We start from the raw sequence: 25,591 nt of genomic DNA on the forward strand, positions 1-25,591 counted from the left end.
TAGGAGGCAAAACTGAGGGGTGTGACGGCAGCGTGGTCCCATGGGGTTTATTCTTGTGTACTATTGTTTGTACAGATGAATGTGGTACCTTCAGGCATTTGGAAATTGCTCCCAAGGATGACCCAGACTTGTGGAGGTCTACAAATTTTTTTCTAAGATCTTGGCTGATTTCTTTTGATTTTCCCATGATGTCAAGCAAAGAGGCACTGAGTTTGAAGGTAGGCCTTGAAAAACATCCACAGGTACACCTCCAACTTGCCAAAACTATAATTTGTTAACAAGACATTTGTGGAGTGGTTGAAAAACAAGTTTAATTGACTCCAACCTAAGTGGATGTAATCTTTCGACTTCAACTGTAAATACTTAACTCAGAAAAAAAAGAAACGTCCTCTCACTGTCAACTGCATTTATTTTCCGCAAACTCAACATGTGTAAATATTTGTATGAACATAACAAAATTTAATAACTGAGACATAAACTGAACAAGTATCACAGACATGTGACTAACAGAAATTGAATAATGTGTCCCTGAACAAAGTGGGGTCAAAACCAAAAGTAGCAGTCAGTATCTGGTGTGGCCACCAGCTGCATTAAGTACTGCAGTGCATCTCCTCCTCATGGACTGCACCAGATTTGCTCAGTTCTTGCTGTGAGATGTTACCCCACTCTTCCACCAAGGCACCTGCAAGTTCCCAGACATTTCTGGGGGGAATGGCCCTAGCCCTCACCCTCCGATCCAACAGGTCCCAGACGTGCTCAATGGGATTGAGATCCGGGCACTTCGCTGTCCATGGCAGAACACAGGGAACAGGGAACTGAAAAAGGGACGTTTCTTTTTTTGCTGAGTTTATTTATATTTTACAGACAGTATATATTACATTATGTTTGTTTTTAGTCCCCGCCTTTGCCTACCCCCAACCCCTCCCATCTATCTCTGAACACCATCCAGTCCCATCCTTCAGCTACCCTCAACCCCTCCCATCTATCTCTGAACACCATCCAGTCCCATCCTTCAGCTACCCCCAACCCCTCCCATCTATCTCTGACCACCATCCAGTCCCATCCTTCAGCTACCCTCAACCCCTCCCATCTATCTCTGACCACCATCCAGTCCCATCCTTCAGCTACCATCAACCCCTCCCATCTCCCAACACCATCCAATCCCATCCTTCAGCTACCCCCAACCCCTCCCATCTATCTCTGACCACCATCCAGTCTCATCCTTCAGCTACCCGCAACCCCTCCCATCTATCTCTGACCACCATCCAGTCCCATCCTTCAGCTACCCTCAACCCCTCCCATCTATCTCTGACCACCATCCAGTCCCATCCTTCAGCTACCCTCAACCCCTCCCATCTATCTCTGACCACCATCCAGTCCCATCCTTCAGCTACCATCAACCCCTCCCATCTCCCAACACCATCCAATCCCATCCTTCAGCTACCCTCAACCCCTCCCATCTATCTCTGACCACCATCCAGTCCCATCCTTCAGCTACCATCAACCCCTCCCATCTCCCAACACCATCCAGTCCCATCCTTCAGCTACCCCCAACCCCTCCCATCTATCTCTGACCACCATCCAGTCTCATCCTTCAGCTACCCGCAACCCCTCCCATCTATCTCTGACCACCATCCAGTCCCATCCTTCAGCTACCCTCAACCCCTCATATCTATCTCTGAACACAATCCAGTCCCATCCTTCAGCTACCCTCAACCCCTCATATCTATCTCTGAACACAATCCAGTCCCATCCTTCAGCTACCATCAACCTCTCCCATCTATCTCTGACCACCATCCAGTCTCATCCTTCAGCTACCCTCAACCCTCCCATCTATCTCTGAACACCATCCAGTCCCATCCTTCAGCTACCCTCAACCCCTCCCATCTATCTCTGAACACCATCCAGTCCCATCCTTCAGCTACCCTCAACCCCTCCCATCTATCTCTGAACACCATCCAGTCCCATCCTTCAGCTACCCTCAACCCCTCCCATCTATCTCTGAACACCATCCAGTCCCCCCATCCAGTCCCACCCTTGTAACATGCTACAGTATTTACTCTGTAACATGCTACAGTATTTACTCTGTAGCAGGCTACAGTATTTACTCTGTAACAGGCTACAGTATTTACTCTAACAGGCTACAGAATTTACTCTGTAGCAGGCTACAGTATTTACTCTGTAACAAGCTACAGTATTTACTCTGTAGCAGGCTACAGTATTTACTCTGTACCAGGCTACAGTATTTACTCTGTAGCAGGCTACAGTATTTACTCTGTAGCAGGCTACAGTATTTACTCTGTAACAGGCTACAGTATTTACTCTGTAGCAGGCTACTGTATTTACACTGTAGCCTGCTACAGTATTTACTCTGTAGCAGGCTACAGTATTTACTCTAACAGGCTACAGTATTTACTCTGTAGCAGGCTACTGTATTTACTCTAACAGGCTACAGTATTTACTCTGTAGCAGGCTACAGTATTTACTCTGTAGCAGGCTACAGTATTTACTCTGTAGCAGGCTACTGTATTTACTCCAACAGGCTACAGAATTTACTCTAACAGGCTACAGTATTTACTCTAACAGGCTACAGTATTTACTCTAGCAGGCTACAGTATTTACTCTAACAGGCTACAGTATTTACTCTAACAGGCTACAGTATTTACTCTAACAGGCTACAGTATTTACTCTAACAGGCTACAGTATTTACTCTAGCAGGCTACTGTATTTACTCTAACAGGCTATATAGTATTTATTCTGTACACTAATCCCAGGATAGATTAACCCTAAATGCTCTTGTTTTGAGCCAGATACTTTAATCAATGTATCAGAGTTCATATGAATTGATGATACTCCCTTTCCTCGTGCTTTCTTATTTCTTTAGGTTTCTTGTGCTTTGACCTGTCAATTATGGGCATATTATTGAGTTGTAGCGGATAAATAATTCCCTTTAATAAATAAGAGGAACGTACAGATGGAGGCGTTTACAACACCAGAGTTCATTGCAACTCACTGCATTTGTCAAGCCATTGATTTGACAGTGAATGTGCTGTGATGACTGATAAAACTAGTAATTTATCTGTAATATTTGGGTTGGAGTGGATATTTCTCGTAAATCAACTACTCATTTCTAATCTGAGCTGTTGGCTAGAGACAGTATTGGGTAGTTTACAACCTGTCACTGTGAATGAGCAGTGTGTTGTTACAATGTAAATGACCCCTCTGCTGTTTGTGTTTTGAGAGAAGAGATGGCTGGGAGAAGGACTGTCAGAGTCTGTCCAAAACCATGTTGCATCCAAGTACACTCTGAGTCTGTGTGTTGTTTTCCTGTGGTTTCCACAGGGCACAGGGTAGGACTGGGGTAGGTCATAGGGCACAGGGTAGGACTGGGGTTGGTCACAGGTTACAGGGTAGGACTGGGGTTGGTCATAGGGCACAGGGTAGGACTGGGGTTGGTCACAGGTTACAGGGTAGGACTGGGGTTGGTCATAGGGCACAGGGTAGGACTGGGGTTGGTCACAGGGCACAGGGTAGGACTGGGGTAGGTCACAGGTTACAGGGTAGGACTGGGGTAGGTCACAGGTTACAGGGTAGGACTGGGGTTGGTCATAGGGCACAGGGTAGGACTGGGGTTGGTCACAGGGCACAGGGTAGGACTGGGGTTGGTCACAGGGCACAGGGTAGGACTGGGGTAGGTCACAGGTTACAGGGTAGGACTGGGGTTGGTCACAGGGCACAGGGTAGGACTGGGGTTGGTCACAGGGCACAGGGTAGGACTGGGGTTGGTCACAGGGCACAGGGTAGGACTGGGGTAGGTCACAGGTTACAGGGTAGGACTGGGGTTGGTCACAGGGCACAGGGTAGGACTGGGGTTGGTCACAGGGCACAGGGTAGGACTGGGGTTGGTCACAGGGCACAGGGTAGGACTGGGGTTGGTCACAGTTTACAGGGTAGGACTGCAGTAGGTCACAGGACAGAACTGCAGTAGGACACAGGGTACAGGGTAGGACTGCGATAGGTCACAGGGTACAGGGTAGGACTGCGGTTGGTCACGGGGCAGAACTGCAGTAGGACACAGGGTACAGGGTAGGACTGCAGTAGGTTACCGGGCACAGGGTAGTACTGCGGTAGGTCACAGGGTACAGGGTAGGACTGCGGTTGGTCACAGTGTACAGGGTAGGACTGCGGTAGGTCACAGGTTACAGGGTAGGAATGTGGTAGGTCACAGGTTACAGGGTAGGAATGCGGTAGGTTACAGGGTATGAATGCGGTAGGTCACAGGGCACAGGGTAGGACTGTGGTAAGTCACAGGGTAGGACTGCAGTAGGTCACAGGTTATTGGGGTAGGACTGCGGTAAGTCACAGTACACAGGGTGGGATTGCGGTAGGTTACAGTGTACAGGGTAGGACTGCGGTAGGTCACAGTACACAGGGTGGGATTGCGGTAGGTTACAGTGTACAGGGTAGGACTGCGGTAGGTCACAGTGCACAGGGTGGGATTGCGGTAGGTCCATTTAGATACAGATTTCCTCCATCCCTATGGTACATGTTATATCACAACGTACACACACACACACACACACACACACACACACACACACACACACACACACACACACACCCAAACCACGTTGTCCAGCTCCCACCCCAGATGTGTACAGCAGAAAGGTGTGTGTGTGTGAGTGTGTGTGAGTGTGTGTGTGTGTGTGTGTGTGTGTGTGTGAGTGATCACGCTGTGCTCCATCAGTGTGTGGGCATGTCAGTTCTAGTGCTGGTAGCAGTAACCAGGTAGTCTGTCAGAGGTTGTTGAGACCTCGTGCGTCTGTATGACGCAGCGTAGCAGTGTTAGATACGTGCAGTGTGATTACTCTTCATGTGCTGGTAGCATTGGGATCCCTTCCAATTGCCAGTGTCTCAGGTATCTTACCGTAATTGTAGGCTGTGAAATCACAGATGAACACAAACACTGACACACCATTTCCTACAGCGTAGATATTTCCTCTCTGTATCACTCATCAGCCTGGATACTCTGTATCACTCAGCCTGGATACTGCCTCCCTGTATCACTCAGCCTGGATACTGCCTCTGTATCACTCAGCCTAGATACTGCCTCTGTATCACTCAGCCTAGATACTCTGTATCACTCAGCCTAGATACTGCCTCTGTATCACTCAGCCTAGATACTGCCTCTGTATCACTCAGCCTAGATACTGCCTCTGTATCACTCAGCCTAGATACTGCCTCTGTATCACTCATCCTAGATACTCTGTATCACTCAGCCTAGATACTGCCTCTGTATCACTCAGCCTAGATACTGCCTCTGTATCACTCAGCCTAGATACTGCCTCTGTATCACTCAGCCTAGATACTGCCTCTGTATCACTCATCCTAGATACTCTGTATCACTCAGCCTAGATACTGCCTCTGTATCACTCAGCCTAGATACTGCCTCTGTATCACTCAGCCTAGATACTCTGTATCACTCAGCCTAGATACTGCCTCTCTGTATCACTCAGCCTAGATACTGCCTCTGTATCACTCAGCCTAGATACTGCCTCTGTATCACTCAGCCTAGATACTGCCTCTGTATCACTCAGCCTAGATACTGCCTCTGTATCACTCAGCCTAGATACTGCCTCTCTGTATCACTCAGCCTAGATACTGCCTCCGTGTATCACTCAGTCTAGATACTGCCTCCGTGTATCACTCAGCCTAGATACTGCCTCTCTGTATCACTCAGCCTAGATACTGCCTCCGTGTATCACTCAGCCTAGATACTGTCTCCGTGTATCACTCAGTTTCCAAACGCTTGCTCTATACTGAAAGTGACCCTCTTCTCAGGCATAAGAGAAAAGTGGAAGTTTAGGGTTAATATATCAGAAGAAATATTGTTTCACAAAAAAAATAACATCTTTATAGGAAATAGTGTGTCCCTCTTTTCAGAAACCAGTATCGGAAAACTGATGCGTGAAACCCATACTGTTTACTATGCAGAGAAGATGTATCAATGCTCAAAATGCATAGTAGACCGAATCACTCCTTCACATGCACTGTATGTAGCCACAGCTATTTTAATTACAACGATGTTAAGGAAGGAATGTTAATTGATCAGAAGAATGTGCAAAATGGTTTTGTTGCAAAAAAAAATCTGTGACGTTCTAGCCTCTGATAGAATCTATAAAGCCAGAACATTTGGCTACCTTTCTGACAGATGGACTTGGCCTGGAAACTGAAGATAATATATTTTCTCCTAAACTTTGCTTTAGTCGCATGAGTAAAAATGTGTTAAATCAAATTGAAACCTAGGTTCAGGCAGTCAGACATGTCAACGGAGGTTTCAAAAAAAGTTAATTGTGAAAAATGTGTCACTTTTATGACAATCCACCCAATTTATCGCAACACAGAAGGGACATGGCTTTGGACTTGAAATATTAAGAGAACATTATGTTTTTCATCTCAGTAGTTCACTGAGCTTATCTCTCTTCTGTTGGTTTGCTAGTGGCTACACCCTCTGGGTACAGAAAAGGCTTGCGTACTAAATGACACCCTATTCCCTATTTAGTGCACTACTTTTGACCAGAGCCCATAGATGAATAGGGTTCCCTTTTGGGACACAGACAAGGTGTGTCTTTCTGACTGCTTCGTACCTCTGCTCAGTTCTGTCTTGAGAGGTCAACCTCATGCTGCTACCTCTGTTAACAAGTCTATCTCTCTCTCGCTCTTTATTTATTTATCTCTCTCTCTGTCTCTCTGTCTCTCTCTTGCTCTCTCTCTCTCCCTTTCTCTCTCCCTTTCTCTCTCTCTCTCTCTCTCTCTCTCTATCTCTTTCCCTTTCTCTCTCTCTCTCGCTCCCTTTCTCTCTCTCTGTCTCTCTCTCTCTCTTGCTCTCTCTCTCTCCCTTTCTCTCTCTCTCTATCTCTTTCCCTTTCTCTCTCTCTCTCTCTCTCTCTCTCTCTCTCTCTCTCTCTCTCTCTCTCTCTCTCTTTCTCCCTTTCTCCCTTTCTTTCTCTCTCTCTCTCTCTCTCTCTCTCTCTCTCTCTCTCTCTCTCCCTTTCTCTCTCTCTCTCTCTCTCTCTCTCTCTCTCTCTCTCTCTCTCTCTCCCTTTCTCTCTCTCTCTGTCTCTCTCCCTTTCTCTCTCTCTCCTTTTCTCTCTCTGTCTCTCTCTCTCTCTCCCTTTCTCTCTCTCTCTCTCTCTCTCTGTCTCGCTCTCTCTCTCTCTCTCTCTCTCCTGGTTTAATCTTTCCCTATGACCTGCTACCTTCAACCAGTGACAGCATTTTAAAAGATATATAGATTTATTTCACCTTTATTTAACCAGGTAGGCTAGTTGAGAACAAGAACTCATTTACAACTGCGACCTGGCCAAGATAAAGCAAATAAGTACAACACAAACAACAACGCAAACATACAGTCAATAAAACAATAGAGAAAAAGTCTATATACAATGTGCGCAAATGAGGTAAGATTAGGGAGGTATGTTCTGTTCTCACACACACACACACACACACACACACACACACACACACACACACACACACACACACACACACACACACACACACACACACACACACTCTGTTTGTTTGTGCTCATACACCAGTAAATCACCAGTTAGCTGGATCGTTATCCACAGGCCTGATTGGAGGAGAGGAGGATTCCATTGCGTCGTAATGTTCCTGTGTAGCAGAGCCCTTTCAAGTCCATTCACCACAACGTTGGATCTGCTTTTCACTTTCAAGTCTTTTGAGGCTCAAGGGCTGTGTGTAAAGTAAATGGAGCTAGTCTTTGCGTGTTGCTTAACTAATCACTCAACTAGTTAGAAAACAATCCTTCGGTAATTGATACATGACCTGCCGGTCAAAGGTCAAAGGTAAGTGTATTGAGCAGCTGTTGTCATTGGAAACAGTTATTTCCAAGCGTTCCTGTTAAATCATGACTTTTGTGACAATGAAAAGATGCAAATTTGTGTGTTTGTCATGTGTGACAGAGTGAGTAATCATCAGAATCACCTTGTCATTACAGTGACTCACAGTACAGCACCTGATTCAACGTGAGTCATGACTTAGTTTAGTCTTTTACACAATACAGTTTTAGTTAAATGTATACATTTTTTAAAACAACCACACATAAACCTGATGAAGACATACTACTACTACATGTAAATGAGTAGAATCATGGAGGATAAAGTCTGAGATTGTCACGATTGTTGAAATGGACGGACCAAGGCGCAGCTTGGTTTGAGTTCCACATATTTATTTACAATGAAACTTCTTAAACAAAACAATAAACAAGCAACACACCGTGACAATTAGCTCCCTCCTCCAATTAGCTCCCTCCCTCAATTAGCTCCCTGCCCCAATTAGCTCCCTCCTCCAATCAGCTCCCTGCCCCAATTAGCTCCCTCCTCCAATCAGCTCCCTGCCCCAATTAGCTCCCTCCTCCAATTAGCTCCCTCCCTCAATCAGCTCCCTCCTCCAATCAGCTCCCTGCCCCAATCAGCTCCCTCCCTCAAATAGCTCCCTCCTCCAATCAGCTCCCTGCCCCAATTAGCTCCCTCCTCCAATTAGCTCCCTACTCCAATTAGCTCCCTCCCTCAATTAGCTCCCTCCCTCAATTAGCTCCCTCCTCCAATTAGCTCCCTCCCTCAATTAGCTCCCTGCCCCAATTAGCTCCCTCCTCCAATTAGCTCCCTCCCTCAATTAGCTCCCTCCTCCAATTAGCTCCCTCCCTCAATTAGCTCCCTCCCCCAATTAGCTCCCTCCTCCAATTAGCTCCCTCCCTCAATTAGCTCCCTCCTCCAATTAGCTCCCTCCCTCAATTAGCTCCCTGCCCCAATTAGCTCCCTCCCTCAATTAGCTCCCTGCCCCAATTAGCTCCCTGCCCCAATTAGCTCCCTCCCTCAATTAGCTCCCTACCCCAATTAGCTCCCTCCCTCAATTAGCTCCCTACCCCAATTAGCTCCCTGCCCCAATTAGCTCCCTCCCTCAATTAGCTCGCTACCCCAATTAGCTCCCTGCCCCAATTAGCTCCCTCCCTCAATTAGCTCCCTACCCCAATTAGCTCCCTGCCCCAATTAGCTCCCTGCCCCAATTAGCTCCCTCCCTCAATTAGCTCCCTACCCCAATTAGCTCCCTACCCCAATTAGCTCCCTACCTCAATTAGCTCCCTACCCCAATTAGCTCCCTAACCCAATTAGCTCCCTATCCCAACTAGCTCCCTGCCCCAATTAGCTCCCTGCCCCAATTAGCTCCCTCCCTCAATTAGCTCCCTACCCCAATTAGCTCCCTACCCCAATTAGCTCCCTGCCCCAATTAGCTCCCTGCCCCAATTAGCTCCCTACCCCAATTAGCTCCCTGCCCCAATTAGCTCCCTACCCCAATTAGCTCCCTGCCTCAATTAGCTCCCTACCCCAATTAGCTCCCTACCCCAATTAGCTCCCTGCCCCAATTAGCTCCCTGCCCCAATTAGCTCCCTGCCCCAATTAGCTCCCTGCCCCAATTAGCTCCCTGCCCCAATTAGCTCCCTGCCCCAATTAGCTCCCTACCCCAATTAGCTCCCTGCCCCAATTAGCTCCCTGCCCCAATTAGCTCCCTGCCCCAATTAGCTCCCTGCCCCAATTAGCTCCCTACCCCAATTAGCTCCCTGCCCCAATTAGCTCCCTGCCCCAATTAGCTCCCTGCCCCAATTAGCACCCTCCCTCAATTAGCTCCCTGCCCCAATTAGCTCCCTACCCCAATTAGCTCCCTGCCCCAATTAGCTCCCTACCCCAATTAGCTCCCTGCCCCAATTAGCTCCCTACCCCAATTAGCTCCCTGCCCCAATTAGCTCCCTACCCCAATTAGCTCCCTGCCCCAATTAGCTCCCTGCCCCAATTAGCTCCCTGCACCAATTAGCTCCCTCCCTCAATTAGCTCCCTGCCCCAATTAGCTCCCTGCCCCAATTAGCTCCCTCCCTCAATTAGCTCGCTACCCCAATTAGCTCCCTGCCCCAATTAGCTCCCTGCCCCAATTAGCTCCCAAAGTCTGGGACTTGGAAATATAATGGCACGGGAAGGGAATGGAAAGGGAAGGGAAGGGAAGGGAAGGGAAGGGAAGGGAAGGGAAGGGAAGGGAGGAGGAAGGGAAGGGAAGGGAAGGGAAGGGAGGAGGAAGGGAAGGGAAGGGAGGAGGAAGGGAAGGGAAGGGAAAGGGAAGGGAAGGGAAGGGAAGGGAAGGGAAGGGAGGAGGAAGGGAAGGGAAGGGAAGGGAAGGGAGGAGGAAGGGAAGGGAAGGGAGGAGGAAGGGAAGGGAAGGGAAAGGGAAGGGAAGGGAAGGGAGGAGGAAGGGAAGGGAAGGGAAGGGAAGGGAAGGGAAGGGAAGGGAGGAGGAAGGGAAGGGAAGGGAAGGGAAGGGAAGGGAAGGGAAGGGAGGAGGAAGGGAGGAGGAAGGGAAGGGAAGGGAAGGGAAGGGAGGAGGAAGGGAAGGGAAGGGAAGGGAAGGGAAGGGAGGAGGAAGGGAAGGGAAGGGAAGGGAAGGGAAGGGAAGGGAGGAGGAAGGGAGGAGGAAGGGAAGGGAAGGGAAGGGAAGGGAGGAGGAAGGGAAGGGAAGGGAAGGGAAGGGAAGGGAGGGAAGGGAAGGGAAGGGAAGGGAGGGAGGAGGAAGGGAAGGGAAGGGAAGGGAAGGGAGGGAGGAGGAAGGGAAGGGAAGGGAGGAGGAAGGGAAGGGAAGGGAAGGGAAGGGAGGAGGAAGGGAAGGGAAGGGAAGGGAAGGGAAGGGAGGAGGAAGGGAAGGGAAGGGAAGGGAGGGAGGAGGAAGGGAAGGGAGGGAGGAGGAAGGGAAGGGAAGGAGGAGGAAGGGAATGGAAGGGAAGGGAAGGGAAGGGAAGGGAAGGGAAGGGAGGAGGAAGGGAAGGGAAGGGAAGGGAAGGGAAGGGAGGAGGAAGGGAAGGGAAGGGAAGGGAGGGAGGAGGAAGGGAAGGGAGGGAGGAGGAAGGGAAGGGAAGGGAAGGGAGGGAGGAGGAAGGGAAGGAAGGGAGGAGGAAGGGAAGGGAAGGGAAGGGAAGGGAAGGGAGGAGGAAGGGAAGGGAAGGGAGGAGGAAGGGAAGGGAAGGGAGGAGGAAGGGAAGGGAAGGGAAGGGAAGGGAGGAGGAAGGGAAGGGAAGGGAAGGGAAGGGAAGGGAGGAGGAAGGGAAGGGAAGGGAAGGGAGGGAGGAGGAAGGGAAGGGAGGGAGGAGGAAGGGAAGGGAAGGGAAGGGAGGGAGGAGGAAGGGAAGGAAGGGAGGAGGAAGGGAAGGGAGGAGGAAGGGAAGGGAGGAGGAAGGGAGGAGGAAGGGAGGAGGAATGGAAGGGAGGAGGAAGGGAAGGGAGGAGGAATGGAAGGGAGGAGGAAGGGAGGAGGAAGGGAGGAGGAAGGGAAGGGAGGAGGAAGGGAAGGGAAGGGAAGGGAAGGGAAGGGAAGGGAAGGGAAGGGAAGGGAGGAGGAAGGGAAGGGAGGAGGAAGGGAAGGGAAGGGAGGAGGAAGGGAAGGGAAGGGAAGGGAAGGGAAGGGAAGGGAGGAGGAAGGGAAGGGAAGGGAAGGGAAGGGAAGGGAAGGGAAGGGAGGAGGAAGGGAAGGGAGGAGGAAGGGAATGGAAGGGAGGAGGAATGGAAGGGAGGAGGAAGGGAAGGGAGGAGGAAGGGAAGGGAAGGGAAGGGAAGGGAAGGGAAGGGAGGAGGAAGGGAAGGGAAGGGAAGGGAAGGGAGGAGGAAGGGAAGGGAAGGGAAGGGAAGGGAAGGGAAGGGAAGGGAGGAGGAAGGGAAGGGAGGAGGAAGGGAATGGAAGGGAGGAGGAATGGAAGGGAGGAGGAAGGGAATGGAAGGGAAGGGAAGGGAAGGGAAGGGAAGGGAGGAGGAAGGGAAGGGAGGAGGAAGGGAATGGAAGGGAGGAGGAATGGAAGGGAGGAGGAAGGGAAGGGAAGGGAGGAGGAATGGAAGGGAGGAGGAAGGGAAGGGAAGGGAAGGGAAGGGAAGGGAAGGGAAGGGAGGAGGAAGGGAAGGGAAGGGAAGGGAAGGGAAGGGAAGGGAAGGGAAGGGAAGGGAGGAGGAAGGGAAGGGAGGAGGAAGGGAATGGAAGGGAGGAGGAATGGAAGGGAGGAGGAAGGGAAGGGAAGGGAAGGGAAGGGAAGGGAGGAGGAAGGGAAGGGAAGGGAAGGGAAGGGAAGGGAAGGGAGGAGGAAGGGAAGGGAGGAGGAAGGGAATGGAAGGGAGGAGGAATGGAAGGGAGGAGGAAGGGAAGGGAGGAGGAAGGGAGGAGGAAGGGAAGGGAAGGGAGGAGGAAGGGAAGGGAGGAGGAAGGGAAGGGAGGAGGAAGGGAGGAGGAAGGGAAGGGAAGGGAAGGGAAGGGAAGGGAAGGGAAGGGAAGGGAGGAGGAAGGGAGGAGGAAGGGAGGAGGAAGGGAAGGGAGGAGGAAGGGAATGGAAGGGAGGAGGAAGGGAAGGGAGGAGGAAGGGAGGAGGAAGGGAAGGGAAGGGAAGGGAGGAAGGGAAGGGAAGGGAGGAGGAAGGGAAGGGAGGAGGAAGGGAAGGGAGGAGGAAGGGAAGGGAAGGGAAGGGAAGGGAAGGGAAGGGAGGAGGAAGGGAAGGGAAGGGAAGGGAGGAAGGGAAGGGAAGGGAGGAGGAAGGGAAGGGAAGGGAAGGGAAGGGAAGGGAAGGGAGGAGGAAGGGAGGAGGAAGGGAGGAGGAAGGGCAGCCGTTTAAAAAGGCCAATTGTGCGTCTTTTGTGTGTATTTTTTTTGTTTTGAACGGAACTTTTTTTTTGTGCATAACGTTTGACCAAAAACAAGCTTCTGGACATCAGAACTGTCACGCCCTGACCATAGAGAGTCTTTTTATTCTCTATGTTGGTTAGGTCGGGGTGTGACTAGGGTGAGTGATCCAGTGCATTTATTTCTATGTTGGCCTGGTGTGGTTCCCAATCAGAGGCAGCTGTTTATCGTTGTCTCTGATTGGGGATCATATTTAGGCAGCCATTTCCCCACTGGTTTCTGTGGGATCTTGTTTCTGTGTAGTTGCCTGTGAGCACGGCGTGAGCTTCACGTATCGTTTATTCTTCTTTGTTGTTTTTGTGAGTTTCATTTGATTAAACATGTGGAACTCTATGTACACTGCGTCTTGGTCCGTTGTTTCATTACACGATCGTGACAAGAACAGCTATCACTAATCTCCATTTGGACGAGGACTTCTACTTCAAACTCGAAGACGAGACTACGTCAGAGGGTGGAGAAAACGCCTTTATAACGTGGCTATATACCGGCTAAGTACCAGGTAATAACGTGGCTTTATACAGGAAGTACCAGGTAATAACGTGGCTTTATACAGGAAGTACCAGGTAATAACATGGCTTTATACAGGAAGTACCAAGTAATAACATGGCCATAAACAGGAAGTACCAGGTAATAACATGGCCATATACAGGAAGTACCAGGTAATAACATGGCCATGTACAGGAAGTACCCGGTAATATCATGGCAATATACAGGAAGTACCGGGAAATAACATGGTTATATACAGGGAGTACCAGGTAATAACATGGCTATATACAGGAACAACTTTACTTACTAATATTTATCTACTTTGAAACTACGTAGCATGCTAGCTAACCCTTCCCCTAACCCTAACCTTAACCCTTTAACCTTACTCCGAGCTAGCATTAGCCACCTAGCCACCAAGTTAAAGTTAGCAACAACACATTTCAATTCGTAACGTATTGCACGAAACGGTTGATGGGCATCCACAGATGGATACATACCATACGAAACGTAACATATCATACAGACTGATACGGAATGCTCTGAGACCAGGTTGGTGCAGGAGATTTAGTGCAAAAAAGTGTTTGGGTGTGTATGTGTGTGTTGGGGTGTGTATGTGTGTGTTGGGGTGTGTGTGTTGGGGTGTGTATGTGTGCGTTGGGGTTTTTGTTTGTGTTTGGGTGTGTATGTGTGTGTTGGGGTGTGTATGTGTGTGTTGCGGTGTGTATGTGTGTGTGTTGGGGTGTGATTGTGTGTGTTGGGGTGTTTGTGTGTGTGTTGTGGTCTGTATGTGTGTTGGGGTGTGTGTGTGTGTTGGTGTGTGTTGGGGTGTGTTTGTGTGTGTTGGGGTGTTTGTGTGTGTGTTGGGGTGTGTCGGTGTGTGTTGGGGTGTGTGTTGGGCTGTGTCTTGGGGTGTGTTTGTGTGTGTCGGTGTGTGTTGGGGTGTGTTTGTGTGTGTCGGTGTGTGTTGGGGTGTGTGTTGGTGTGTGTTGGGGTGTGTGTTGGGGTGTGTGTTGGGCTGTGTGTTGGGGTGTGTTTGTGTGTGTCGGTGTGTGTTGGGCTGTGTGTTGGTGTGTGTTGGGGTGTGTGTTGGGCTGTGTGTTGGGGTGTGTTTGTGTGTGTTGGGCTGTGTGTTGGGGTGTGTTTGTGTGTGTCGGTGTGTGTTGGGGTGTGTGTTGGGCTGTGTGTTGGGGTGTGTTTGTGTGTGTTTGTGTGTGTCGGTGTGTGTTGGGCTGTGTGTTGGGGTGTGTGTTGGGCTGTGTGTTGGGGTGTGTTTGTGTGTGTCGGTGTGTGTTGGTGTGTGTTGGGGTGTGTGTTGGTGTGTGTTGGGGTGTGTGTTGGGGTGTGTGTTGGGGTGTGTGTGTGTGTGTTGGGGTGTGTGTTGGGGTGTGTGTGTTGGGGTGTGTGTTGGGGTGTGTGTGTTGGGGTGTGTGTTGGTGTGTGTTGGGGTGTGTGTTGGTGTGTTTGTGTGTGTTGGTGTGTGTTGGGGTGTGTGTTTGTGTGTGTTGGTGTGTGTTGGGTGTGTGTTGGTGTGTGTTGGGGTGTGTGTTGGGGTGTGTGTTGGTGTGTGTTGGGGTGTGTGTTGGGGTGTGTGTTGGTGTGTGTTGGGCTGTGTGTTGGTGTGTGTTGGGGTGTGTGTTGGTGTGTGTTGGGGTGTGTGTTGGTGTGTGTTGGGCTGTGTGTTGGTGATGTTGGGGTGTGTGTTGGTGTGTGTTGAGGTGTGTGTTGGTGTGTGTTGGGGTGTGTGTTGGTGTGTGTTGGGGTGTGTGTTGGTGTGTGTTGGGGTGTGTGTTGGTGTGTGTTGGGGTGTGTGTTGGGGTGTGTGTTGGTGTGTGTTGGGCTGTGTGTTGGTGTGTGTTGGGGTGTGTGTTGGGGTGTGTGTTGGTGTGTGTTGGTGTGTGTTGGGGTGTGTGTGTGTGTGTGTTGGGGTGTGTGTTGGGGTGTGTGTTGGTGTGTGTTGGGGTGTGTGTTGGTGTGTGTTGGTGTGTGTTGGTGTGTGTGTTGGGGTGTGTGTTGGGGTGTGTTGGGGTGTGTTGGGCTGTGTGTTGGTGTGTGTTGGGGTGTGTGTTGGTGTGTGTTGGGGTGTGTGTTGGTGTGTGTTGGTGTGTGTTGGGCTGTGTGTTGGGGTGTGTTGGGGTGTGTGTTGGTGTGTGTTGGGGTGTGTGTTGGTGTGTGTTGGTGTGTGTTGGGCTGTGTGTTGGTGTGTGTTGGGGTGTGTGTTGGTGTGTGTTGGGGTGTGTGTTGGGGTGTGTGTTGGTGTGTGTTGGGGTGTGTGTGTGTGTGTGTTGGGGTGTGTGTTGGGGTGTGTTTTGGTGTGTGTTGGGGTGTGTGTGTGTGTTGGGGTGTGTGTTGGTGTGTGTTGGGGTGTGTGTTGGTGTGTGTTGGGCTGTGTGTTGGTGTGTGTTGGGGTGTGTGTTGGTGTGTGTTGGGGTGTGTGTTGGTGTGTGTTGGTGTGTGTTGGGCTGTGTGTTGGTGTGTGTTGGGGTGTGTGTTGGTGTGTGTTGAGGTGTGTGTTGGTGTGTGTTGGGGTGTGTGTTGGTGTGTGTTGGGGTGTGTGTTGGTGTGTGTTGGGGTGTGTGTTGGTGTGTGTTGGGGTGTGTGTTGGGGTGTGTGTTGGTGTGTGTTGGGCTGTGTGTTGGTGTGTGTTGGGGTGTGTGTTGGGGTGTGTGTTGGTGTGTGTTGGTGTGTGTTGGGGTGTGTGTGTGTGTGTGTTGGGGTGTGTGTTGGTGTGTGTTGGTGTGTGTTGGTGTGTGTTGGGGTGTGTGTTGGTGTGTGTTGGGGTGTGTTGGGGTGTGTGTTGAGGTGTGTGTTGGTGTGTGTTGGTGTGTGTGTTGGGGTGTGTGTTGGGGTGTGTTGGGCTGTGTGTTGGTGTGTGTTGGGGTGTGTGTTGGTGTGTGTTGGGGTGTGTGTTGGTGTGTGTTGGTGTGTGTTGGGGTGTGTTGGGGTGTGTGTTGGTGTGTGTTGGGGTGTGTGTTGGTGTGTTGGTGTGTGTTGGGCTGTGTGTTGGTGTGTGTTGGGGTGTGTGTTGGTGTGTGTTGGGGTGTGTGTTGGTGTGTGTTGGGGTGTGTGTTGGTGTGTGTGTGTGTGTTGGGGTGTGTGTTGGGGTGTGTTTTGGTGTGTGTTGGGGTGTGTGTGTGTGTTGGGGTGTGTGTTGGTGTGTGTTGGGGTGTGTGTGTGTGTGTGTTGGGGTGTGTGTTGGGGTGTGTGTTGGTGTGTGTTGGGGTGTGTGTTGGGCTGTGTGTTGGGCTGTGTGTTGGGGTGTGTTGGGCTGTGTGTTGGGGTGTGTGTTGGGCTGTGTGTTGGGGTGTGTTGTGCTGTGTGTTGGGGTGTGTGTTGGGCTGTGTGTTGGGCTGTGTGTTGGGGTGTGTTGGGGTGTGTGTTGGGCTGTGTGTTGGGGTGTGTGTTGGGGTGTGTGTGTGTGTGTGTGTAGTGCACTACTATGGGCCCTGTTCAAAAAAAAGTGCACTGCTGTAAAACGCTGATCTTCAAACATCCTCCCGTCCCGTTTAACACCCGGAGCAACAGCTACAGTGTCTACAGACGTGTGATTAGTTAAGCAAATAAATGCCAGGTTTGAAGTAGATGCCGTGTCTAAATGAATTGCTTAAAGAGGACCACAAATTGTTCACAAGGTTTCACGTTTGCTTTGTTACATTAAATCATTCAGTCATCACTCAAAACAATGATGGGAATTATTCACTTTTTAATCGGCAGTAAGAAACTGTTAATCATTGACTGCTAACAGCTAAGATCTTCCCGCTAACTGGCAAAAAGCACAAAGAAAACGGACTACAACTTCAGGCAACAATTACAGAACCCAGAAATTGGCAGAGTGAAAAATTGCAGAAAATGCACAGTCAGAGAAGAGAATAACTATTCTGTCAAGGATTATATATATTTTATGTAATTATGGAATTAAATAATGAACTATGCAAATGAGCGAAAGCTGTGTGAATTAAAGGAAATAGAGGCCTGGCTAATATTAGAGGCCTGGCTCAAATAGAGGCCTGTTGCTTCAGTGATTTAATGTAAATAAACGCTGGGGATATGAATTTAAGTTTTTACCGTAAATAGGGATTAAGGGTGCCATTTGGGAGTCAGGCTCAGCATATTTGAAAGGGTGTCACAGTGACGTCTGTGCCCATCTGACAGACAGACAGACAGACAGACAGACAGACAGACAGACAGACAGACAGACAGGTATAACAGACAGACAGACAGACAGACAGACAGACAGACAGACAGACAGGTATAACAGACAGACAGACAGACAGACAGACAGACAGACAGACAGACAGACAGACAGACAGGTATAACAGACATACAGACATACAGACATACAGACAGACAGACAGACAGACAGACAGACAGACAGACAGGTATAACAGACATACATACATACATACAGACAGACAGACAGACAGACAGACAGACAGAGAGACAGGTATAACAGACATACATACATACAGACATACAGACAGACAGGTATAACAGACAGGACAGACAGACCCAGTCCCCTCCCAGTTCCAGACCACTGGGCAGCAGCCAATGTAAATTTCATCACAGCGTGTCTTTGTGTCAGAGAAAAAAAGATCCAAAGACAAGATTGTAAGCAAAGCAAACTTAAGTGATTCACTCCTCTCTTGAAGCGAAGTACAGGGTAAACAAACAGCTTAGCGTTCCCTAGACCTCCACGTACTGTTCTCTACTATAAGTTAAGTAAACCCACTGTTCTTTTGTATGTTCCTTTTTAAGACCTCTCTCTCAATATGAGAGAAAAAAGAACACAGAATGGGCATCAACACTGTCACACTGCCATCATCAATCACTGAACACTGTACTTTAATGTTTGTAAAGCATTGTACCTTTCGCAATGTGAACCCGTTGGATCTGGAAAGACGAGACAACATACGAGCTCTACATGGAGATTACTCCTCCTAGCCTTTTATGGAAAAGCTAGGAGGATTAAGCAGTGCACTTTCAGGCAGAATAAGAGAAAATAGATTCAGTTTCCAATTGAAAACATTTTCACTGCAACTCCAGGTTGACATTTTTCATCCGTGACCTACAGTGTCTTCAGATGTATCTCAGCCAACCAGCTGGTGACGTCGGCGACCTACAGTGTCTTCAGATGTATCTCAGCCAACCAGCTGGTGACGTCTGCGACCTACAGTGTCTTCAGATGTATCTCAGCCAACCAGCTGGTGACATCCGCGACCTACAGTGTCTTCAGATGTATCTCAGCCAACCAGCTGGTGACGTCGGCGACCTACAGTGTCTTCAGATGTATCTCAGCCAACCAGCTGGTGACGTTCTTGACCTACAGTGTCTTCAGATGTATCTCAGCCAACCAGCTGGTGACGTTCTTGACCTACAGTGTCTTCAGATGTATCTCAGCCAACCAGCTGGTGACGTCGGCGACCTACAGTGTCTTCAGATGTATCTCAGCCAACCAGCTGGTGACGTTCTTGACCTACAGTGTCTTCAGATGTATCTCAGCCAACCAGCTGGTGACATCCGCGACCTACAGTGTCTTGAGATGTATCTCAGCCAACCAGCTGGTGACATCAATGACCTACAGTGTCTTCAGATGTATCTCAGCCAACCAGCTGGTGACGTCGGCGACCTACAGTGTCTTCAGATGTATCTCAGCCAACCAGCTGGTGACGTTCTTGACCTACAGTGTCTTCAGATGTATCTCAGCCAACCAGCTGGTGACGTTCTTGACCTACAGTGTCTTCAGATGTATCTCAGCCAACCAGCTGGTGACGTTCTTGACCTACAGTGTCTTCAGATGTATCTCAGCCAACCAGTTGGTGACATCAATGACCTACAGTGTCTTCAGATGTATCTCAGCCAAACAGCTGGTGACGTCGGCGACCTACAGTGTCTTCAGATGTATCTCAGCCAACCAGCTGGTGACATCAATGACCTACAGTGTCTTCAGATGTATCTCAGCCAACCAGCTGGTGACATCAATGACCTACAGTGTCTTCAGATGTATCTCATCCAACCAGCTGGTGACGTTCTTGACCTACAGTGTCTTCAGATGTATCTCAGCCAACCAGCTGGTGACGTCCGTGACCTACAGTGTCTTCAGATATATCTCAGCCAACCAGCTGGTGACATCCGCGACCTACAGTGTCTTCAGATGTATCTCAGCCAACCAGCTGGTGACATCAATGACCTACAGTGTCTTCAGATGTATCTCAGCCAACCAGCTGGTGACGTCGGCGACCTACAGTGTCTTCAGATGTATCTCAGCCAACCAGCTGGTGACATCAATGACCTACAGTGTCTTCAGATGTATCTCAGCCAACCAGCTGGTGACATCAATGACCTACAGTGTCTTCAGATGTATCTCATCCAACCAGCTGGTGATGTTCTTGACCTACAGTGTCTTCAGATGTATCTCAGCCAACCAGCTGGTGACGTCCGTGACCTACAGTGTCTTCAGATATATCTCAGCCAACCAGCTGGTGACATCCGCGACCTACAGTGTCTTCAGATGTATCTCAGCCAACCAGCTGGTGACATCAATGACCTACAGTGTCTTCAGATGTATCTCAGCCAACCAGCTGGTGACGTTCTTGACCTACAGTGTCTTCAGATGTATCTCAGCCAACCAGCTGGTGACGTTCTTGACCTACAGTGTCTTCAGATGTATCTCAGCCAACCAGCTGGTGACGTTCTTGACCTACAGTGTCTTCAGATGTATCTCAGCCAACCAGTTGGTGACATCAATGACCTACAGTGTCTTCAGATGTATCTCAGCCAAACAGCTGGTGACGTCGGCGACCTACAGTGTCTTCAGATGTATCTCAGCCAACCAGCTGGTGACATCAATGACCTACAGTGTCTTCAGATGTATCTCAGCCAACCAGCTGGTGACATCAATGACCTACAGTGTCTTCAGATGTATCTCAGCCAACCAGCTGGTGACGTCGGCGACCTACAGTGTCTTCAGATGTATCTCAGCCAACCAGCTGGTGACATCAATGACCTACAGTGTCTTCAGATGTATCTCAGCCAACCAGCTGGTGACATCAATGACCTACAGTGTCTTCAGATGTATCTCAGCCAACCAGCTGGTGACGTCGGCGACCTACAGTGTCTTCAGATGTATCTCAGCCAACCAGCTGGTGACATCAATGACCTACAGTGTCTTCAGATGTATCTCAGCCAACCAGCTGGTTACATCAATGACCTACAGTGTCTTCAGATGTATCTCATCCAACCAGCTGGTGATGTTCTTGACCTACAGTGTCTTCAGATGTATCTCAGCCAACCAGCTGGTGACGTCCGTGACCTACAGTGTCTTCAGATATATCTCAGCCAACCAGCTGGTGACATCCGCGACCTACAGTGTCTTCAGATGTATCTCAGCCAACCAGCTGGTGACATCAATGACCTACAGTGTCTTCAGATGTATCTCAGCCAACCAGCTGGTGACGTTCTTGACCTACAGTGTCTTCAGATGTATCTCAGCCAACCAGCTGGTGACGTTCTTGACCTACAGTGTCTTCAGATGTATCTCAGCCAACCAGCTGGTGACGTTCTTGACCTACAGTGTCTTCAGATGTATCTCAGCCAACCAGTTGGTGACATCAATGACCTACAGTGTCTTCAGATGTATCTCAGCCAAACAGCTGGTGACGTCGGCGACCTACAGTGTCTTCAGATGTATCTCAGCCAACCAGCTGGTGACATCAATGACCTACAGTGTCTTCAGATGTATCTCAGCCAACCAGCTGGTGACATCAATGACCTACAGTGTCTTCAGATGTATCTCATCCAACCAGCTGGTGACGTTCTTGACCTACAGTGTCTTCAGATGTATCTCAGCCAACCAGCTGGTGACGTCCGTGACCTACAGTGTCTTCAGATATATCTCAGCCAACCAGCTGGTGACATCCGCGACCTACAGTGTCTTCAGATGTATCTCAGCCAACCAGCTGGTGACATCAATGACCTACAGTGTCTTCAGATGTATCTCAGCCAACCAGCTGGTGACGTCGGCGACCTACAGTGTCTTCAGATGTATCTCAGCCAACCAGCTGGTGACATCAATGACCTACAGTGTCTTCAGATGTATCTCAGCCAACCAGCTGGTGACATCAATGACCTACAGTGTCTTCAGATGTATCTCATCCAACCAGCTGGTGACGTTCTTGACCTACAGTGTCTTCAGATGTATCTCAGCCAACCAGCTGGTGACGTCCGTGACCTACAGTGTCTTCAGATATATCTCAGCCAACCAGCTGGTGACATCCGCGACCTACAGTGTCTTCAGATGTATCTCAGCCAACCAGCTGGTGACATCAATGACCTACAGTGTCTTCAGATGTATCTCAGCCAACCAGCTGGTGACGTTCTTGACCTACAGTGTCTTCAGATGTATCTCAGCCAACCAGCTGGTGACGTCGGCGACCTACAGTGTCTTCAGATGTATCTCAGCCAACCAGCTGGTGACATCCGCGACCTACAGTGTCTTCAGATGTATCTCAGCCAACCAGCTGGTGACATCCGCGACCTACAGTGTCTTGAGATGTATCTCAGCCAACCAGCTGGTGACATCAATGACCTACAGTGTCTTCAGATGTATCTCAGCCAACCAGCTGGTGACGTCGGCGACCTACAGTGTCTTCAGATGTATCTCAGCCAACCAGCTGGTGACGTTCTTGACCTACAGTGTCTTCAGATGTATCTCAGCCAACCAGCTGGTGACGTTCTTGACCTACAGTGTCTTCAGATGTATCTCAGCCAACCAGCTGGTGACGTTCTTGACCTACAATGTCTTCAGATGTATCTCAGCCAACCAGCTGGTGACGTCTGCGACCTACAGTATCTTCAGATGTATCTCAGCCAACCAGCTGGTGACGTCTGCGACCTACAGTGTCTTCAGATGTATCTCAGCCAACCAGCTGGTGACATCAATGACCTACAGCGTCTTCAGATGTATCTCAGCCAACCAGCTGGTGACATCAATGACCTACAGTGTCTTCAGATGTATCTCAGCCAACCAGCTGGTGACGTCGGCGACCTACAGTGTCTTCAGATGTATCTCAGCCAACCAGCTGGTGACGTTCTTGACCTACAGTTCCTTCAGATGTATCTCAGCCAACCAGCTGGTGACGTCCGTGACCTACAGTGTCTTCAGATGTATCTCAGCCAACCAGCTGGTGACATCCGCGACCTACAGTGTCTTCAGATGTATCTCAGCCAACCAGCTGGTGACATCAATGACCTACAGTGTCTTCAGATGTATCTCAGCCAACCAGCTGGTGACGTTCTTGACCTACAGTGTCTTCAGATGTATCTCAGCCAACCAGCTGGTGACATCGGCGACCTACAGTGTCTTCAGATGTATCTCAGCCAACCAGCTGGTGACATCCGCGACCTACAGTGTCTTCAGATGTATCTCAGCCAACCAGCTGGTGACATCCGCGACCTACAGTGTCTTCAGATGTATCTCAGCCAACCAGCTGGTGACGTCGGCGACCTACAGTGTCTTCAGATGTATCTCAGCCAACCAGCTGGTGACGTTCTTGACCTACAGTGTCTTCAGATGTATCTCAGCCAACCAGCTGGTGACGTTCTTGACCTACAGTGTCTTCAGATGTATCTCAGCCAACCAGCTGGTGACGTCGGCGACCTACAGTGTCTTCAGATGTATCTCAGCCAACCAGCTGGTGACGTTCTTGACCTACAGTGTCTTCAGATGTATCTCAGCCAACCAGCTGGTTTCAGAACAGCCAGGTTTTCAACTGCTGTAAGCTACAGCGCTCTGAGTCTGTCGTCTCAGTCAGGAGCAGATGATGGAAACTCACTGACACTGGCAAACATAATCCTCTTTTTTTACTCTAAGTGCATCTCAAACGGTTCCTTATTCCCTAGATAGTCCACAACTTTTTTTTCCAGAGCCCAAAGGTCAAAGGGTAATGCACTCTGTTGGTAGCAGGATGCCATTTGGGACATAGACAATAACGTTGTAATTAATTGTTTTTACTTTAGCTGGGTCTGGGTCTGGACTAGACAGCTGATGTGGGATGTGTTGCGTACTTTGGCTGGAGGCTAAAATAAAGGCTGTCCATCCAAAGGCTGTCCATTTTCTCTATCTCTCTTCTCATTCTCTCTCTCGCTCTGTCTCTCTCTCCTGCGTCTCTCTCTCTCTTCTCATTCTCTCTCTCTCTGTCTCTCTCTCCTGCGTCTCTCTCTCTCTCTTCTCATTCTCTCTCTCTCTCTCTCCTGCGTCTCTATCTCTCCTAACTCTCTCTCTCTCTCCTGCCTCTCTCTCTCTCTCTCCTGCCTCTCTCGCTCTCCTGCCTCTCTCTCTCTCCTGCCTCTCTCTCTCTCTCTTGCCTCTCTCTCTCTCCTGCCTCTCTCTCTCTCCTGCCTCTCTCTCTCTCTCCTGCCTCTCTCTCTCTCTCCTGCCTCTCTCTCGCTCTCCTGCCCCTCTCTCTCTCTCTCCTGCCTCTCTCGCTCTCCTGCCCCTCTCTCTCTCTCTCTCTCCTGCCTCTCTCTCTCTCTCCTGCCTCTCTCTCTCTCCTGCCTCTCTCTCTCTCTCCTGACTCTCTCTCTCTCCTCTCTCTCTCTCTCTCTCCTGCCTCTCTCTCCTGCCTCTCTCTCCTGCCTCTCTCTCTCTCTCCTGCCTCTGTCTCTCTCTCTCTCTCTCTCTCTTGCCTCTTTCTCTCCATCTCTCTCTCCCTCTCTCTCTCTCTCTAACGTATTGTCTCTCTCTATCTAGCTGTTTGTGCTGTGTCATGGCCTGCTGCAGCTCACCCAGCTGCTCTACAGTTCCTACTTTAAGAGCACCATCACCACCATCGAGAGACGCTTTGGCCTCAGCAGTTTCTCTTCTGGCACCATCTCCTCTCTGCACGAGGTAAGAGCCAACCAGTAACCACAGCTCGGTAAAGAAGTCATGTTAGATTCATCTCAGGTGGTGGTTAAAGAGTAGAAATGCATAAGCACTGGGTGGTGTTGTGATATGACTCGTTATATTAGTATTATGTGAGTATGCCACCCGCTTTTGTTGAAGCGCTGTCCGAGCCTTGCTACTAAGATAACGAGTAGAAAAAAAGCAGCCATTCACTGAGTGTGTATTGCTACTGTATTCTCCTGGTCATAATGTCTCTGACACACTCTCTTTCCCTCCCCCTTCGCTTTCTCTCTCTGTCCCTCCCCCCTACTCTCTGCCCCCCCCCCTTCTATCACTCTCTTTCCCTCCCCCTTCTCCCTCCCTCTCTCTGCCCCCCCCTCCCCTTCTCTCGCTCTCTGTCCCTCCCCCCTACTCTCTGCCCCCCCTTCTATCACTCTCTTTCCCTCCCCTTCTCCCTCCCTATCTCTGTCCCCCCACCTCCCCTTCTCTCGCTCTCTGTCCCTCCCCCTTCTCTCTCTCTCTCTCTCTCTCTCTCTCTCTCTCTCTCTCTCTCTCTGTCCCTCCCCTACTCTCTGCCCCCTCCCTTCTCTCTCTCTCTGTCCCTCCCTCCCTCTAGGTGGGGAACACAATTCTGATAGTGTTTGTGAGTTACCTGGGCAGCAGGGTCCATCGGCCTCGTCTCATCGGACTGGGTGGTCTGCTGATGTCCATCAGCGCTCTCATCCTGGCCCTACCTCACTTCCTGTCCCAGCCCTATAACTATGACTCTGTCATACATGGTAAGATGTTGGGATGAAATATATCTCTATTACAGCGACAGTACCCTGAAACACCAAGGATACACCACTACGTCAGAGGGTAGGTTACATGGGTTGGGTTTCCATCACACAGAATATCGTAGAAAAGACTTGTTAGTCCAGGACTATTACCGTGTCCGGGAAACTGGTCCTGTGAGTTTTCAAACAGGGTCTATGGCAATGCAAGTATCATCCACAGTCAGTCTCTATAAACAGCAGTCCCAGTGTGTTGGACCTGGTTCCGCCTGTCATCGAGTGGATGGGTGGATTTAAAGTGGATGGGTGGATTTAGAGTGGATAGATGGATTTAGAGTAGATGGATTTAGAGTAGATGGATGGATTTAGAGTAGATGGATTTAGAGTGGATGGATGGATTTAGAGTAGATGGATTTAGAGTGGATGGATGGATTTAGGGTGGATGGATTTAGAGTGGATGGATGGATTTAGAGTGGATGGATGGATTTAGAGTGGATGGATGGATTTAGAGTGGATGGATGGATTTAGAGTAGATGGATTTAGAGTGGATGGATGGATTTAGAGTAGATGGATTTAGAGTGGATGGATGGATTTAGGGTGGATGGATTTAGAGTGGATGGATGGATTTAGGGTGGATGGATTTAGTGGATGGATGGATTTAGAGTAGATGGAT

The 25,591-nt window shown here is 49.7% G+C and overlaps 1 protein-coding gene across 1 annotated transcript in view; it reads left to right on the forward strand.

Annotated features, from left to right (window-relative positions):
• LOC139409580 (solute carrier organic anion transporter family member 2A1-like) overlaps nt 1–25,591 on the forward strand; it is a 54,174-nt gene that overhangs the window by 5,684 nt on the left and 22,899 nt on the right. The window contains exons 2-3 of the mRNA XM_071154948.1: nt 24,011–24,148; nt 24,762–24,924. Coding sequence (XP_071011049.1) covers nt 24,011–24,148; nt 24,762–24,924 — 301 coding nt within the window. The remainder of the gene's footprint in view (nt 1–24,010; nt 24,149–24,761; nt 24,925–25,591) is intronic.

The sequence above is a fragment of the Oncorhynchus clarkii genome, chromosome 5, assembly GCF_045791955.1.
Source record: "Oncorhynchus clarkii lewisi isolate Uvic-CL-2024 chromosome 5, UVic_Ocla_1.0, whole genome shotgun sequence".
Taxonomy (NCBI): Eukaryota; Metazoa; Chordata; class Actinopteri; order Salmoniformes; family Salmonidae; genus Oncorhynchus; species Oncorhynchus clarkii.